A 17687-nucleotide genomic window follows, 5' to 3' on the forward strand; every position below is an offset into this window, starting at 1 on the left:
ACATAAAACACACACAGACACACACAGACACATACTCAGACGTCGCCTTTTGGTTCCCGGTCTCAAAGTGGCTTTGTTGTGGGGGCGGGGGAAAGAGGAAATTGCTTTTTTTTTACCATCAGTCTCATTTTCGAACTGCCGCCCGCCACGGTTTTGTCCTTTATGACTGTTTACGTTGCACATCACAGGGACCTCGGGGCGCCGTTGTAATCTGTGCGATTATTGTCGTTGTACCGACGGACGCTCCCGTCTGCCCTCTTCCCAGGTGAGCGTCCGTACCAGTGCCAGTACTGCGACAAGGCGTTCAGCAAAAACGACGGGCTCAAGATGCACATCCGAACACACACCCGGGTAAGAGGAAACAAAGCATTTTCTCACAAAGCAAAGGTGTCAATCGAGTTCTACTCATGTGGTCCCAACACACGAACGCACACGCAGCCACCGGATCACAACGCGCCTCCAACTGTTACTCTACGACTCGGCGAAACAAACAAAGTGCGTCACAATCCGGGGAACATGGTTGCATAGGTTTTTGTGTTGTGTAGCTTCTCTGAATGCGTGTTCGCGCGGTACAACCCAAACAAACACATATCACAGAGCCGCGCAATGAATCTGACCGCAGACATGTCTGCTTTTAGGAATGATTTTGTAAACTCGCTTTTGAATGTTAACATTTACTTTAGGACGTAACAGAAAATATCACTTGCATTGCACGCGTTCATTTAGAATGAGTGAGCACCACTTTGTAGGGAAGTCAACAGTAGATGACTTAAGGACAGACTCAGCCCCGCCATAGGAATGTATAATCTCCACCATTGGCTCAGTGAGGGCTGTAAACGAAACATAAGTAATGCCTCAATGCCCATTTCAGCAGGAAATCACTTGGACTATTTAATCAACATCATCAGCTATTGTCTATCTACCGCTGGCTGAAGTGTTCCCCATGCGACGACTATTCTCTCACCGTCATGCGACGCGTACACAACGTAGATATATATACACTTGTGCATGTCCTGCCTTTGAGGGCACGCGCGCATTTTTATCTTCAAGCCCGACTTTGCCACTCTGGAATTGGCAATGTCAGACGGCTGCAATTTCATCCGCTTTTGCTTTAAAGTTCCATCGCCGTCGAGAGCGTTTCGCGCAAAATCGCTCCCAGTTTAAAGGTTAATCTTTTCGCAAAGCCGACGCGGCGCTTAAAAATAATGGGATGGGCCCTTCTGTCTGTGCTCTTGGCTCCCGGTTCAAACGTGCGCATGGCACGTTGACGTCGGCGGTCGAGCTGCCACCCATAGCGACGAAGAGCAGTGCTGGACCAGGCCCCGAAACCACAATCTGTGCTTGTGTCGCCCCGATTCCGCTGGCGGACCGCAGGCGTCTTTCAGCACGCTAATGCCTCGTTCTCATGACATTATGTCGAGTTGCAGCACAAGTAAACAGACACTGTGTCTCCGTCCCATATTTGTCTGTCCGCGTAAAAATAATAATATATTTTTTTGCACGCATCCCATCAGCCAGCCACAGCATGGCCTCCTCTCTTAGGAGCGCTTTAGACATATGCGTTTGGAGTATTTGGCCGTTTTAAATTTCCACGTGGTAAGCCACTTGGTCGAGATATCTATCATTCGTGATCGCCAGGTCGCTTCTGAAATAGGAGCTACATAGCTCAGTGGGCCTTACCTGATAAAATAAATATAGATAAATAATATATACATATTTTAAGCAGCATTGGTTTTAACGCAACCAAGCTCCGGCCAGGTTTCGACATTCAGACTCTCATAGGCAGAGTGAGCTTTGCTTAAGCCAACTGCTGCTAAACCGCCGGACGTTTAAAGGCAGGGAAAACCTTTCACCATCAGACACGGGCCCTCGATCGATGCGGAGCTATCGCGCGCAACCGTGGAGAATGCGAGTAACGACATTAAAGAATACACACGTGACTTGTGCTCTCCACGACGACGTGTGATACTCATTATTGTTATGACGTGTCATTTATATAGTTAGAGGCTTTGGATCCGATGGGGGAATCGTTCCCGGTCGACCGGTTCCTCCTGTTGGCTACCCCCCCCCCCTCCTGCCTGACATTAGCAGCAAGAACCCTCGCTAAGCTGACAATTCATCACATCGTCCGAGGCTTTTGTCCTTTGTAGTGTCATGTCCTTCCCAAGTTCACTTTGCTTTGAAGACGAATGGAGATTGCTCCCCCTTGTTTGCCCAAGCGTTTGTCACGACGAAAAGAATAAGAAGAAGTGATTTTCAGCTCAGGAGATCATTGGAGGAGGTATTGGGGATTATTCTCCTGTTCACAGCCGTGAACCAAGTGGTGGGAAATAACAAGGTCCTTTGGCAAGTGGTGAGTCTATCTGTAGGACAACCGCTGTTAACTTCCCCCATAGAGTGGTGCTTGTTTTGTCGACCCTTGGAGAGATGATGATGGGCTGAGTCAACCACCCGTGCCCCCCAACCAGGATTTAAGTTTGCAGCCTTCTCATTGCGAGCCGCTCGCTTTACTGATAATTTAGTGCATGGGGTAGGTGGATCACACAGAGATAGAACCATCGTCCTTGAGACACTACCTATGTATCTACAGGAGGATGAGTGGTAGTGGAGTTTGATTCCCGCTCACGACCAACATGATGAATATCTGAACCAGTCCTAGGCCTCTCCTAGGTCGACTCAGCCTCAAATTAGTACCTGGTGTGGTGTGTAAACATCGTCACTGGGGAGACAGAGGCGGCCGGGGGTGGTGCTGGCTACCCACCCCCTCGTGTGCCTTGCCAGCCTTCATAGGTGCTCACTAAAAGCACTTGCCCCAAAAGTCCATTAAGGCTCTACAGGGGATATTTGTCTGTGTATATATATACAGGCCAGTCTGTATGTGGTAAGTGGCACAGAAAATATATTTGGTCTATCTGAGCAAAGATTACATTTTATTCTGTTGTTGGCTATGAATACATATTTTTCTTCTGAGACACCTCTGAATTAAAACTCCAGTGTGCTAAACATTGTACCATGGCAGTACCCCCAAGTTTATGATGTTTTGTATAATGTATTTGTATTTCCTTGGTGAGCCGGATTGGCAATGCCATCATGGGTCCGGCCAGTGTGTTTTGGGCTGGTCATCCTTATATTGGGCCAACATTTAACCAACGTTGATTCCCACCACGTACAAACGTTGGCTAAACGTTGCATATTTACTGGGTTGCCAGATGAGAAAAGCCTTTTAAGTCTGAATAAAGAGTTTAGCAATGGGTCCTTTAATGGCGCACACCACTGAATGCTGGGTAGGCTTTCACATCAACAGTAGGCCCAAGCAACAACCAAAATATGGTGGTTCGTTTCTCTCTCATTAAAAAGTAATTTTAATCAGGACTACATTTTCCAGTGTATTCTTAGTCAAGGTTTTTAGAGTTTTAATTTCAGTTGCATTCTTGAGCAGTAACTTCACATAATTCTAGTTTTAATCAAAGGGAGAAACACATGTCAGCTCAGGTTGCAGGTCCTTTATTAGTGAAACAATTAGCAACTGCTAATGTGGAATGGCAGAGATCGCCCTGACTAATCTGGACAGGCTGCTTTGAAAAAGGGCTGTCAGCGAGCACCTATTAAGGTCAGTGGGGCACCACGAGGGGATGGCGGGGCTGGAGTCACACATGTTACAATCTGCTACTGGATGAGGGCCTCCCTATGCTGTGTGGGGGGGGGGGGGGGGGGGGTCATGGGGGTTATTTGACTTTGGCCAGTGTTGGTCGGTGAAGGCAGGGATCATTGACATTGGAGTAGTGCAGTACAACAATGGATGTTTCGTGCACAACCCCCTTCTGACAACATATGGCCTTGCTGCAGCCTATGTCACGTGTTGTACAGCTTCTGAAATCTGATGAGGTTGGGTCAACTCTGGCCACTGTAGTCATCGGAATCACATGAGGCTACCTTCATGTGTTCACTGCGCGAGTAGCCAGCGCACCCGTTTAATCTTTGGGAGGCCTTCGGGGGGCCCAAGCTACATTCAGCCACCAGTTTGCATTGTACGGGATGTGGGACTCAAATACGAATTTCTGGGATGATAGCTTAGCATTGCCAACCACTGACATAGCACTCCCTGCTCCTACAGGCGAGCCCAATAACCACACGCGTGCACCGTGTATAAGCGGTGAGCTCTGCGCTGCACCATGCGGAGTTCAGAGTTCATGCACCATCTATAGCGGTGAGCTCTGCACTGAACCGTGCTGGATATCTTTGCAGCCAGGGCAGCTGGGAATGAGCTGAGGTGTGAGAGGCCTTGCCGTGGGGCTGCCTGCCGGGCACATGGGGCAGCATGCGTGAAACCCTGAGCAGAAAGCACACCGGCCTAGGCAGGGAGTAAGGGCAGTGATAGGCTAATCAACTGGTGATTGTGCATAACACCCGGATGGCCGGAGGTCAGAAGCATCGTCATCGTTAACCATAGTCTATCCACTGCTTGGTTGAAGGCTTCGCCAAAGCCGCCCCCATCTCTCACGGTTGCACATTGCAGCGAACGTTGATGGCTGTACTGTGTTGTTGAGCCGTAGTGAGGAATACATCAGTCTACAGTTGTGTCTTTGCCTCGCTGCCAGCTGTTTGGGATGACCACATTTTCTCAACCCTTTGAGTGGGTCTCAAAATGACAAAATTTGCCACACGGCCCGCTCCGTTGAGCTGGTGGTCTGGATAAGGCCGACAGGTTTTGTCCATGCAACGCTGCACGCCTGTGTGCACGTTACGTCTATTGCTCAACGGTCTAGCGGTGCGCCAATAATGTCGAGCGTCTGCTGATGCCAGAACATGCTCCGTGGATAGAATCCCCCTTCACTCTGCTGTCCCAATACGGAACTTCCTCCCTGATGAACACATTGTCGGCAAGATCACCGATTCTGGTTTTCAGGCCTTCAAATGCTGAGCACACACACGGGGCATCTCCTAACTTCACACACCTTGTAGCAGTGAGTCTTTGAGATGCAGTGAACCAATGATTATGCCAATTAAATGTACTAATGTTTGATATGGCTGTTGTTCACAATTGTACCCCAATAAAAAAAAACTCCATGGATTTCATCGCTTCATCTTCCAGATGGATGGCCTCTAATTTGTTGGTCTCCACCACCGGCCATCATCCCTTCTAGCAGCCGTGTTCTGCCCGAGCCAACTTCGTTGTATTGGCATTCAACGTGTGGCCTGGAATTGGTTTTGATAAGATGGAATTGCTGAATGTCGGGAGAGTATTCTAGATCCCGTATGGCTTCTGTGGCTGATTGGCTAAAATGCTGTAAGTTACTTTACGTCCATTGTTCTCCTGTCTCATGCAACATTGCATTATAAGACTAAACTGGACAATTTTATTTGTCTGCCTGAACTTATTATTCTAATTTCATAATGTATGGAACTCCCTGCATCGTGTTTTTTTTTACTTTTATAGATTGGTTTAAGCAATATGGCTTCTCTCACGTGGGTATTTGTATTTATAACGCATATGCATAATCCATACGGCTGTATGTGCATAATGGCTTGCAGTGTGATTAGTGTATGGATATAGCTGACAACGTGATGTGTGCGTGTTTGTGTTGGTTGTGTCTGTACGTGATGCGTGTTTGGCGCGTCTTGTTGTTTAGGGTGTTTATCGTCCGCGTGTATGGATATAGCGCAAATATGCGCACAAAGTTTTTTGGGTTTGTTTGTGCGTCTGTGATGAACGTGAATGCGGGGCACTCGTGAATGGTCATGTGTTGTGACGTCGTGTACGCGTGACATACTGCATCAATGCGTGTGAATGAGTTACGATGTTGGGAGCATGCACATTTGTAAGGTTTGCACGTGGGGACTTAGAATGAAATAGGAGCACACTGCCTCAGTGGCTATCGCAGGAAAGCGTCGCTGAGTCCAAAGATTTTTTTTCCGGAGGGTCCTGCTATGTTAAGGTGTTTGACCAACACCAACCACATTGTGTGGTTTTTTTGCAATATCTGGGTAGGTTCCTTAGAAGCAGAAGGAAACCAATCAATTGATCTTCATTTTTCATGCAATATTGCCCTCAATAAAGTAGGCAATCGGTGCACATTACAGCAGAACGCGAACGGTACAGGGGGCAACATATAGAACATAGGAGGCCGAACACTTAAACTCCACACAGACATGTGCCTGATTCAGCAATCGAACCCAGGTCCTTGTTGCTGTGAGGCACAGGCGTTAGACTGCGCCACGGTGCCGATGCAGTTCATGCACTGTGGCCGAGGGCCACAGCTTTATAGCTCATCGGATTCCTCCAGTAAAAATAAAATATTCTGACTGATTCTGTTACGCGGCGCCAGCCGTCACCGTTCGTTTCTCCTTCCCGGCGGCGTGACGCCTCGTTAGGTGGATGTCCATCTTTTAGCAGGTGAGGCCCATTGAGCAGTGTAGCTTTTTTTCAGAAGCGACCTTGGCCACAACGAAGTGGCTTACCACGTGGAAATTTATAGCAGCCAAATACTCGGAGAAAAATCTACGCGACCACAGAGAGAACATGCAAACTCCGATTACACAGACATCAGGGTCGGGATTGAACCCACAACCTTCTGAATACCCGGCGAGGGAGATAAAATCTCGCCACCGCAGCTGTCCTGCGGTGCGGTCACGTTTGTGCTGATGATGCTGTTACTGCTGTATGAATGTCGAACTACTTTCACATTGTACGCAGCTAACCACACTAATCGGAGGTGTGGATGAAGGACAACAGACTAAACACAAAAACCTGTTCTCGATAAATTCGTTTTCAATCTAGTAGATTTATAAGTGCATAGATCCAGTGGCTTCCTCATATCAGAAGGAAGAGCATTCCAGACGGCCGCAGAAGCACATCTGAAAGCACGCAATGCAGTGACCGGCGTTGTTCGATGGTTGGCCAAAGTCGCTGCTGCGAGGATGACTGGAGTTCACGTGATGGTTTATGCTCTTTGATGAAATCCGCAAGCTATTGTGGTTCATTTGCTGCTGATGATGCCGATGATGCTGATGCTTGTGTGCGAATCTCTCTCTCTCCGTCTCCCCAGGAGAAGCCGTATCAGTGCTCCGAGTGCAACAAGGCCTTCAGCCAGAAGCGAGGCTTGGACGAGCACATGAGAACCCACACGGGGGAGAAGCCCTTCCAGTGCGACGTGAGTGCTCGCTGCCTCTGTTTGCCGCATTCCCACCTCTTCCCAAGACAGTGTGGCCAGCGTGGATGAGGAGGCCAAAATATGCCCGAGAGGAGCTCTCCAGAGCTCCGTCTAACGACGGCCTTGTCCACCGGCGGGAGCAAGTAGCTTTGCATGGCTGCACATTGTGTAGTGAAACGGTTTCTGAAATTGAACAACCATCGAGCAGTAAATCAGCAAAGTTTACAAGTGAGGCTGTCACTTTCTCTCGTAATACACTTCCTAAATTACATTATGTGTCTACGATAGGCACTCGCTGTACACAAGTGCAAATATCCCAGTTTGGTCAGAGAGAAGTGTTGACATTGGGCAGACGTGTTTGTGCAACAACATCCATCCCACGTATATTTATGCGGCGCACGGCTCATTTACGACGACGCTCCCACGGACGACGTCATCCGCTGCGTTCAGGCCACCAAAAGGGATTTCCAAGAAACTCGACGTTATGCACGGACTTACGACGTCCTCCATGCGGTCCAAGGCTTAGCGAAGAGAGGATAATATTGTTTTGTGTCATGAACGGACGTGTATACTGACGTGGGAAAACGCAACAAATTCGTCAAAAACGCTTCTCTCTTAAAAGGATAAACACGTATTATACACAACACTTTGGTCAATGGTCCTTACACACAGCAGAGAGAAGTAGAGGCCAAAGAGATTAAGTGGATAGAAGTTGGAGATGGCATTATACACCGATTACCAGCCATACATTGGCATATGAACAGTTGGCGCCATCAGTAGGTATTCTGTAACAGACAATACTGCAGAAATGCACAAATCCATGCTTATTAGACTGATTCGTATGAACAATTACATTCTTAGGGAGTTGCTGACACTCGAGTCCTGGGTAACTGTGTTGCAGTTTTGTGTCTTATTGAAGAGAGGCCCATACAATGAGTGGTGTGTCTTATTGAAGAGAGACCCAAACAATACATGGGAACGTATTGAAGACAGACCCGACAATTTGTGCTAAATATGTTGTCAACATTGCAATGTCCTTTGGTTGACCGATCATTTTTTTTGGTAACCCCCACCCTCCCTCCCTCCAAAAACACCCCTAGAGTACAAAACACGGTAATTCTATCCCCATCTGAAACCCCGTTGAAATGTTGAAATTTCGGAAATAATCATGGCATCACCCAGTGTTTGACCCCCTTAACAAGAGGAGGTCACGTTTCAAAAATGTCAATTTTATTTGATTCGTGGCAATCGCTGGAGGACGCCCGATAACGAGGATTAATTTTCATACGTTCGGATTTATAATTTGACAATTTCCATCACGACGTACGTGACCCCCGAAGATGAGGTCACGTTTCAAAAGTCACACTTTTTTCTTTCCCTTGCAGAGTGACCGCAAAACCACCCCGAGTAGACGTTCGCTTGACTCCAGGCCCATTGGTAACGTGCCTGAAACATTTGGCCATTGCCCACTCAAAAAATGTAACGTTCCCATATTCGCCGCCTCATCAAAGTCAGCTCCAAAGTTGCGTATATTTAGTCTTTCTCATGGCGTTACTGCATCCCAATTGTAACAACAACAACAAACCGTATGGGGTATCGTTCACTTTAATTACGACTGCGCAGGTTTTTTCACGGTCGCGCCGCACAACCGCAACTTGCTCTTGCGTGATGTCCGTCGTTTCGCTCCACGTGCCTCTGGGAGCGTAATAGCAGGCGCTGCATTTGAACGACGCACCGGTTACAAACTGAAAGCACATCCGAGAGCAATTCGCCTCTTTAATTGTTATTAATTTTCGCCGCATGGCTCATTCATATATCGCATATACTCACATAAAATAAATAAATAAAAATTACTAATCGCTTGCTTGGTTATACAGCTGTTGGTTGGTATTGCCTGCACGTGCAGTAATGCGTATATAGCGATGCAAGCGAGAGTGAGGGAGACTGCCAGTGTTTTACATCGACAATCTGTCGTGTAGGAGGGCGGTGTGCGTGTGCGAGTCTGCGCGGTGTAGCAGGAGCGCACTCCGCTTACGGACCCGGCAACCCCAAATCCATTGCCGCCCCGCGGCCACCAACATTGGTGACGAATATCTGGACCAGTCCCTGGGGCACCCCCTAGGTCAACTCAGCCTTAAATGAGTACCTGGTGCGGTGTGTAATACATGAGCATTTGGATGTCAGCATTTGGGTGATCAAAGGCAAGCCGGGCGTGGTGTTGGCCACCCACCTGCACATTTGCTGTGTAGGCCTTCACAGGTGCTCGCTAACAGCACTTGCCCCAACAGTGTCATGGCTACAAAAGGAGATTTGTCTTTGTGTGTGTGGGTGTGTGCGTGGGTGTGTGTGTGTGCAGCTCGATGTCAACATTGGCATCAACCTGTGCATGAAACGCTTTGTTTGCGGGTCGATCATCGATTGTAGCATTAATTGGATTACACCCTCGTATGCATTTCCCGCGGGCTCCCTGCAACCCGTGACCTATTGCAAACAAGGGCGTATGGGTGAGGGGGCTTTCACAGGCCGCGTGATGCTATTGGTGGTGTTATTGAATTTTTGGTCGCGGGGCAAAGATCAGGTGTACACTGCGAAATTGGGGGAATGCATACAGATAATACATATCAATGTGTTTTTTTTTCTCTGTGGCCATAAAGGAACTCTGATGGAGGAAACGCAAGGCCTGTGTTTGAGAACTGCGATTGATTCGTTTCCATATTCATCACAATTTTATTCCCCCCCCCCCCTTGTTAATTGTGTGTCAGTGTGCGCATTTACAGGTTATTGTTTTACGTTTCTAAATCACAGTTGCTGAGCCAAAGGCTGAAAGGCCCAAAATGCCAAACAGCGAGCAACAATCAAAGTTCTAAATAGATACGGGCTAAAGTGTTTCTTAAATAAAAAAAAACGTTATTATAAGAAGATGGGTGCAGAGATGATGGGAGGGAATTCCAAACTGTCAGGTGGCCTGCCACAATCAGCATCATTGAAAGTATTACTAGACAAGAGCCAATAGGTTTATTGAATCGAGCAAGGCTATTTATAACGTGGGGAAGAGATAGGAGTGCATTCTTAAAGAATCAAAGGCACCCAGTGGTCAGCAAACAAACGGCACCACTGCGGAGGGTGTTGGCAGGCAGGCGCTGACACGCCTTGCTTGACTTGAGCGAGGTCGTCGGAGAGCAACTTGGGGAGAAAGAGACGATGGGAATGGGAGTTCCGAAGCGAAGCGGCAGGAGGGGAGGAGGCAGTCCTTGCACTGGCTCTATCTCCCACTCTCCTCCTCTCCGACCAAGGACACGGGGGGGCGGGGGGGCAACTTTAAAGCCGAGCCACATGTGTTGCTAATCCCTCCGATTGTTCCGGTGCCATCGCAAGTAAAGGAAAAATAATATTTATTGTTTGCGGGCGGGAGGAGGTTGGGGGGCCACTCGGGCTGCTGTTATCGAGCTCGTGGCGTGCGTTGGATCTGGCCCGGGATGACTGCGCCCCCAACAGCCCCTACAACGCCTGCTGATTATCAAACCCCAACTGCGAACGATCACGCGTCCTCCATCCTCCTCCGTCCGCCCCGTCGCCCACCGGGCGCCCAGAACCTGCCACCGCCACCGCGGCCGTGGGGCTTTTAGCGAAACGCCGGCGCATCGATCGCAGCGCCTCTCCGAGTTATTAAAAAAATGCAAGCGCCTTCTTGTATTTATTTTAGCCGTCGTGTTACATGTGTGGCTTAATAACAACAGCAACAAAAAAATGTTAGCCGTCCGGTAAAAACGAAAAAATAAAAAAAACCGCGTGGCTCTTGGGACAGGAGCTGATCGTCTTACGGCGACGTTTATAATGCTGCGCAAATGCAAACGAAATCAATTAAGGCGCGGGCTTTAATCAAAACCACCACGTGTACACCCCCCCCTCGCCAAAAAACAACAACGCAATAATTGTTTTAATTGAGCAATTAAAAAATATGTGTATTATTAGGTTGGTTAGTGGGCTAATCCATTATATCGGAGAAACCCGCGATTTCAGTGCCACCTGATTTTAATTCCGGGCGAAGAAACGCGAGATCCTTTAGTTGTGCTCGATTTCCTTTTTTTTTTGTTTATTTTGTTCATTAATTTGACCTCCGTGGCTACCAACGGTCGTAGCCTGCGTCTAGGCAGTGCACTGTGCAGGTGTCGTTATGAACGATAAACATCGCAACCATGTGTACAGCCCTGCTGTCATCGTCTTTATCGTGCTTGTACCCTTGGCTCTGCTTTTATTTTATGATGAGGGGCGCCGCGGTGGCGAGATGTTAACTCCCTCGCCTGGTATGCAGGATGTTGTGGGTTCAATCGCGACCCTGGCGCCTGTATATTTGGAGTTTGCGTGTCTCTCTCTCCCCGTGGTAGTGGAGATTTTTTTCTGGGTCCTCCAATTTTTCCCTCCACATTTAGAAACGTGCATTTAGAGTGTTTGGCTGCAAGAAATTTCCACGTGAAACGCCACTTCGTTGAGCTATCATTTGTGGCTAGGGCACTTCTGAAAAAGAGCTTTATAGCTCAGTGGGCCCTAACTGGTAAAATAAAATAAATAGTTTAAGTTTTTATTTTATTGTCTTTGCAGCATTTAGTTTTATTCTCTGCCATTTTGGCCACCCTGGCCAATTTAGTAAGTACTTTCTTGGTTTCTCTTTAAATTCTCACCTGGTTATACGAATTAAAAATCAGCTTGGCTAACTTTCTGTCGGCCGCGGACAGGCAAGGTCAACGAAAACGCACTACGCAAGTTAAACGTTGGTCGTTTTTAAAATACGCCTCGGCTGTAAACATCGCTTTTCAAGTTCATTTGTTAGCAAACACGAACTGCAGCTGTCGTTCCAGCAAGTTAGAGCTCTGCTAGGGTGGACCCTGCTGTTGGTGACCGTGCATCGCTACGGCAGTTGCTGTGATCGCTGCGAGGGAGCTCTTGAGCAATGTGCATTGTTCTGCGGGGGTCGTGGATTCAAATGGGGCGAGGGGGATTGAACTAGGCTGGGCTAATTCCCACAGCTCCCCCGGTCCACGTGTAAATCCCTCGTCCGCGGCCTCACGCGGCCCAGCTGCCACAGCGAGCCGCGATGCTCCATCGAAATCGTCGATGAAGTCTCCGTCTCGCTGAAAGTGTTTGCAGGGGCAACATCTGGCTGCCCACTGGCTTCACGTCCATCCACCCGCTAGGATAAAATGATGTTTTCAGCTTGTTCTGCGGCAGAGTTGGGTGAAGTCTCTTATCATTCATGGTCGTGTTTCCATCAATGAAACATACCCCAATACTCGTAATCACTCCACTGGCTCGCAATGCAATCGCAGGTCAATTTCAAGATCACACTCACCCTCTTCACAGTTCTACGTTGACTCGCCCGTGCCTACATCTCTCCTCCTCCCACTCTACTCATTTCGCCAGTGGGGAGGTGGCTTCTTCTCCCCTGCTGAAGCTCCCTGGCCCTCTTCTCACGCAAACATCTTTTCCCCTTCTGCCTATGTCTCTCTTTCTTGAACCACCTCTTTCCCTCTATAAAATACATATCCCTGCTCTTCTAGAGTCAGAACCTTAACATGTAGGTGCATTTAGACACCACATACCAATCGGGATGGATCGGTGTATCCACTTTTAAGTTGCCCTCCCCCCCTCCCATTGTCCTTGGTCGGCGAGGAGGAGAGAGTGTGAGATAGAGACACTGAACTATGAACCCAGCGACCCAATTCGGAATCCGGATCACAGCAGTACATACCGGCAAGAGGCGCCTGAATCGAACATTCATCGTTTCGCTCCATGCGCTGGCAGCTTCTTCATTTCGGTTGCCAACGAAGCTGTGAGCCGGCACGGGGAGAACAGAAAAAAAGTCAAGATGTGGCACAGCCCTAAAACAAACTGCGAACATCGACGCGGCAGAATTTACATCGCGGTCCCGTAAACCCACGTTCACGTCGCGATCGCGTTTGTGCATTGCCGTGTCCGCATGCAGGTGTGCGACCTGTCCTTCAGCCTCAAGAAGATGCTCATCCGCCACAAGCTCACGCACAACCCCAACCGGCCCATGGCCGAGTGCCGCCTGTGCCACAAGAAGTTCACGCGCAACGACTACCTGAAGGTGCACATGGAGAACGTGCACGGGGAGACGGAGTGACCGCGGGGTGGTGGGGGGGGGCCCCCCCCGTGCGCGATCGTCGCCCACCCCTCACCCCCCCTCGCCCCCTTCCCCCTACACTCTCGGCGCTGATTGGGCGAGACCGCACACGTGGACTGCGGCACGTCCGCCGGGTCAAACTGAACGCGAGGAGGCGGTGGCGGCCCCCACGCTCGGTGGCGTCGTTGGTTTTTATGGGGGTTTTGTTGTTGGGTCAAGGTTGCCGAGCACATTGCCGAAAGTCTAAAAATCGCCGAGCGGCCAGCCGCAAAACGAACGGCGCTGTCAGAGGTGTTGATGGACAACGAGTGATTGCGTTTATTGAACTGAGAGCAAGGTTTTGAGAAACCGGGAGAAGTGAAGATGGAAGGGAATTCCAAAGTGGAGCAATGCTATGGAAACACAACCAAGCTGGCATTAGGGTGTCCTGGTGCAAGGAATAAAATGAGACCCCTTGCCCGCTGCCTTCCCTCCCTCTTCATGGCCCAGCACCTGGGCACGTCCTGCCCCGTGGACCCTGGTGCGGTTGCACCAAGCGTTGGCGCCTCTGAGATGACATATCATGGGAAGAAACAACAGCAACGGAAGGGAGAACGCCACGTGAATGCATTGTCTTGAGCGGTATTTTATGATGCTAATGACCAAAACCAGGACTTTTAAAGTCCCGGGAAGGCTTAGAGTTTCTCCAGGACAAGCTACCTCCTCAGAAAACCAGGACAGCCGGCAAACCCCAGTTGCACCGCATGGTCACATGATAGCTATGCGACTGCCCGTACGCGTCTTTGGGTCTCTGTTGCGCTTGGCATGAGGGATGGCGGTACGCGTGCCCACATGTGGTCCACATGCAGTGTCACTAAATTTACATGCAATTATATTTCTAGTTTCGCCATTGCCATTATTTTTTAGAAAATAAAAAAACCAAGTGTATTATTTTGCACGGTGGTGCGGGTATTGGCGCACTGTGCGATGAACCCAGCGACCTGAGTTCGATTCCAGGCCAAGCCTAACATCAATGGCGAGTGATGTCAGAATCGATGTTGGGCACTTCCTTTCACGAACGTGCACTGACCAGCGTGGTGAAGTATAGTCATACAACCTCCATGACTGGCATGATGTGGGGGAGGCCCTCATCCAGGAGGGGACTGATAGAGCTCCGTAAGTTATATATTTTTTGCGCTGATGACTTGAGTTGAGACCATGAATTAAATGTACTTGAACACCTGGATACCAGGCCAGGATCTCAGCAGTATAAAACATTAGTAAGTGTTGGCTCAGCACTCTGTCACGTTTGCTACCCCTCCCCTCCCCCCCCCCTGTTCCACCTGCTGTGTTGTTGGATGGAATTTAGAAACCACCAGGATGGAGGGCTTTTTGGGGAGATGAACTTTACAATAAAACAAAAGCATTCCATTTTGTCTGAAGATGGGGAAAGGTGTTATGTTTATTTTGGTTGTCACAATTTGAGAACTCAAGGTACCAGGATGAGTCTCATTTGCAAGAGTGGCATGGGGGCATTCATCTTCCATTTGAGAGCAATGAATGCCGTGCACACAATTAGGTAATCTGTGGGCACTTTTCGAATTTGTCAAAATTTGGACACTTTTTAGTTGGTGCATATTTGCCGGGCGAGATGTATTAGATCAGAAAGGTAGACGCTGACAGAGAAAACGGAACGAGAGTTGAGTGCGCAAAGATACGTGGAGCGTGGAGAGGATGCGCCCTCGGAATTACACCGAGAGACGGAAAGATGGACGCACAGAGATTTTGGAATGGAACAGAAATTGGAGGCTTCGTATTGACCGTTGAGGAAAGTCAGTGGGCTTGGGTGGGATGAATCGCGAAGCAGGGATGTTGGCCAATGGACGAGACTGGTGCTGGAAAAGCAGCTAAAGAATCGAACACACTCGAGAAGATGGTCACCTTGGAGATGGAGAAAAAATATCAGATTTTTAGGTTTTTCGGTAAAGTCACGTAGGTAAAACATTAAAATTAATTAAAATAAAATAAAAATCACGACGTTTCGGAGGCAACACAAGCTTCCGTCTTCAGGTGGAACCGTCACAGCCACGACAGCTGTATCAAGTAAATTACCTACGTGACTTTACCAAAAAAACCTAAGAATATGAATCCTTGCAGTCACGAAAGCTTCAAATCTAGAAAAATATCAGCGCATTTTCTAGTGAGATTTTCTGTTACGTCGCGGGAATGCAAAGGATGGCGATAGATTGGGGAGGCCCTCATCCAGCAATGGACCGACAATGGCTGGTGTTGATGATGATGTAAATATTTAAACATTCTTGCCTCGTGACACTTGTGGTCAGAGAGCATGGCTTCTAATCAATCTCAGTCAGGGGCTAACGCAGCTGATCATCCCTCCAGGTGTGGTAAAATCAGTCCCACTTAATAAGAAATCAACCATCATCTTTAAAATAAACTGACCCTGCCATGGGAATGTGGAATTTCCACCTCTTACTCAGGGTCACCAATGGAGATGAGCACCGCTGTGTTGCTGCGTTGAATGGGAATCTATATTGACATGTTGACGGTTACAAGAGTTAGCATGGCTGGACTCACCACTCTGAGGCACCAAGTTAGATTCACAGTCAAGGTGGGCGGTGCAGTCTCCATCCACCCAGTAGCAAAAATTGGAAGCACTTCAGCACGCGTGGATACTCGATAACCTTAAATCTCCCGACCTGTCTGGCCAGCAAAGACGACGAAACTTCCTTGAATAAGGGAGGGTGGTGGTGGGGGGGAGGCTCTATGAGCATCGTTCTAAGCAAGAAGTATGCGCTTTGATAATTAAAAACAAATGCATGTTACTGCATTGGCAGCGGTGCACATGCACAAACGACACATTTGTCAATAACACTGTGGCCCTGAAGAGGAGAAACAAAAAACAAATAAGCACCGTGTTGGCCAATTGCCCTCCTGCACAGCATGTGAACGTAGAGCGACGACTATTGTTTTACACGGATGTGGTTGTGCGCCAGAGTATTGTGCCAGGAGTAGTGAATTGGTGCATCGTTGGATTTTGACGCCCCTCTCTGCTGTGATGCAGGGTTATTGAAATTGTACCTGTTTTAAACGTCGCCTGTTTTATATTTGTTTTTATATTTTCCTTTTAGGGCAGTGTCGTTAACGAATGTGTTGAGGATTTGTGAGTGCATGATGGACATTCTTCGCCTTCTTAAGCGGCCTCACCACAGTCGGGGTTTTTGGACGTAAAAACACGGACTCTTTTTTACGATTTGTATAAGCTGAAAAGGTGATGATGTTGTTAAAGTCGAAAGGAATAAAATAAATCCGTTTTGGTTTTTACAATGTAAGAGAGAACTCGTGCAAACATTTTTATTTTGGAGTTAGAAATAACGAAGGGGCTGTAGGAACAAGTGTACGGGATTGTAAAGGCTGCAGCGAGGCAGGCTGAATCAGCCCTGGTGCCTATAGCGTGCCAAGCAGAGCCTGATTTAGGCCAATTAGCCAAAATCACTGCCGCGAGCGGTACGAAGCAGGTATTAATGAAATAAAAATAAATTAATTTGCCAAAAAGGATGAATCTGTGATTACTCACGCAATCAAACTGAAAGCCTCAACCTTAGCTCGTATAGCCGGAGGCGCACACATGCTTGATTTGGTGACAAGACCAATGGGTCGGTCTTGTTACTTTGTAAAGTGAACTTTAAAAAAAAATAACATTTCAGAATGAAATGCACACCATCATTCTCTCCTTTGCTTTACAGTGTTACTTTTTTGTGCGCACGTGTGTCCGTTTGTCTTTTGTGTACGAAGCTGTGCTTGGTTTATAATAAATATCACGTACTAAATTAAGTCTGTTTTCGTGGCTTACTTTTAAATGTGCAAAAACATTTGCAGAGATTGCGATTAAGCGTTTATGTAAGTGCAGGTGAAAACCCACATCTGTGGAATGGTGACTCGGTGGTTATCAAACTGCACTAATCAATCTGGCAACCTGAGTTTGAGTTCTGGCCCCAGGTAACATCAGTGGCAGGCCACAAAACAAGGCCACTCGATAAAAAAACCTCTTAAAGTCGGACGTGTTGCGTGGTAGGTTACCCACTCGCAGAGCACGTGGGCGACTGGCATACATGCTCTTGTTATTCACAAAGTTGCGTTCTCTCGTTATTAGAAATTAGTTTTTCGAATGGAATTAAAAGTATAATTTTATTAAAACATTAAATTTAATGTGTTTTTGTACGAAGTCAGCCCTTCCGAAACCATATAGTCACCCGCCACATATGCACGTTGTCGCCATGATACAAATCTTGCTAGACGTTTTTTTCGGGTTTGTACCGTGGTTTTGTTGGGAACGACGTCCGACGTTTTGCTCCACGCTCCCAACGACACGTGCTTGCGATACGTGCGTGGCGCGT

At 48.1% G+C, this 17687-nt stretch overlaps 1 protein-coding gene across 1 annotated transcript in view; it reads left to right on the plus strand.

The window, feature by feature from the left end:
* Nucleotides 1-17106, plus strand: part of PRDM5 (PR/SET domain 5) — a 120132-nt gene extending 103026 nt beyond the window's left edge. Inside the window, 3 exon segments of the mRNA XM_061571359.1 lie at nt 266-351; nt 7047-7151; nt 13132-17106. Coding sequence (XP_061427343.1) covers nt 266-351; nt 7047-7151; nt 13132-13293 — 353 coding nt within the window. The 3' untranslated portion in view covers nt 13294-17106.
* The last annotated feature ends 581 nt before the right edge of the window (nt 17107-17687 follow it).

This window comes from Lethenteron reissneri, chromosome 47 (assembly GCF_015708825.2).
Source record: "Lethenteron reissneri isolate LAM-NWPU_2019-01 chromosome 47, ASM1570882v1, whole genome shotgun sequence".
NCBI lineage: Eukaryota > Metazoa > Chordata > Hyperoartia > Petromyzontiformes > Petromyzontidae > Lethenteron > Lethenteron reissneri.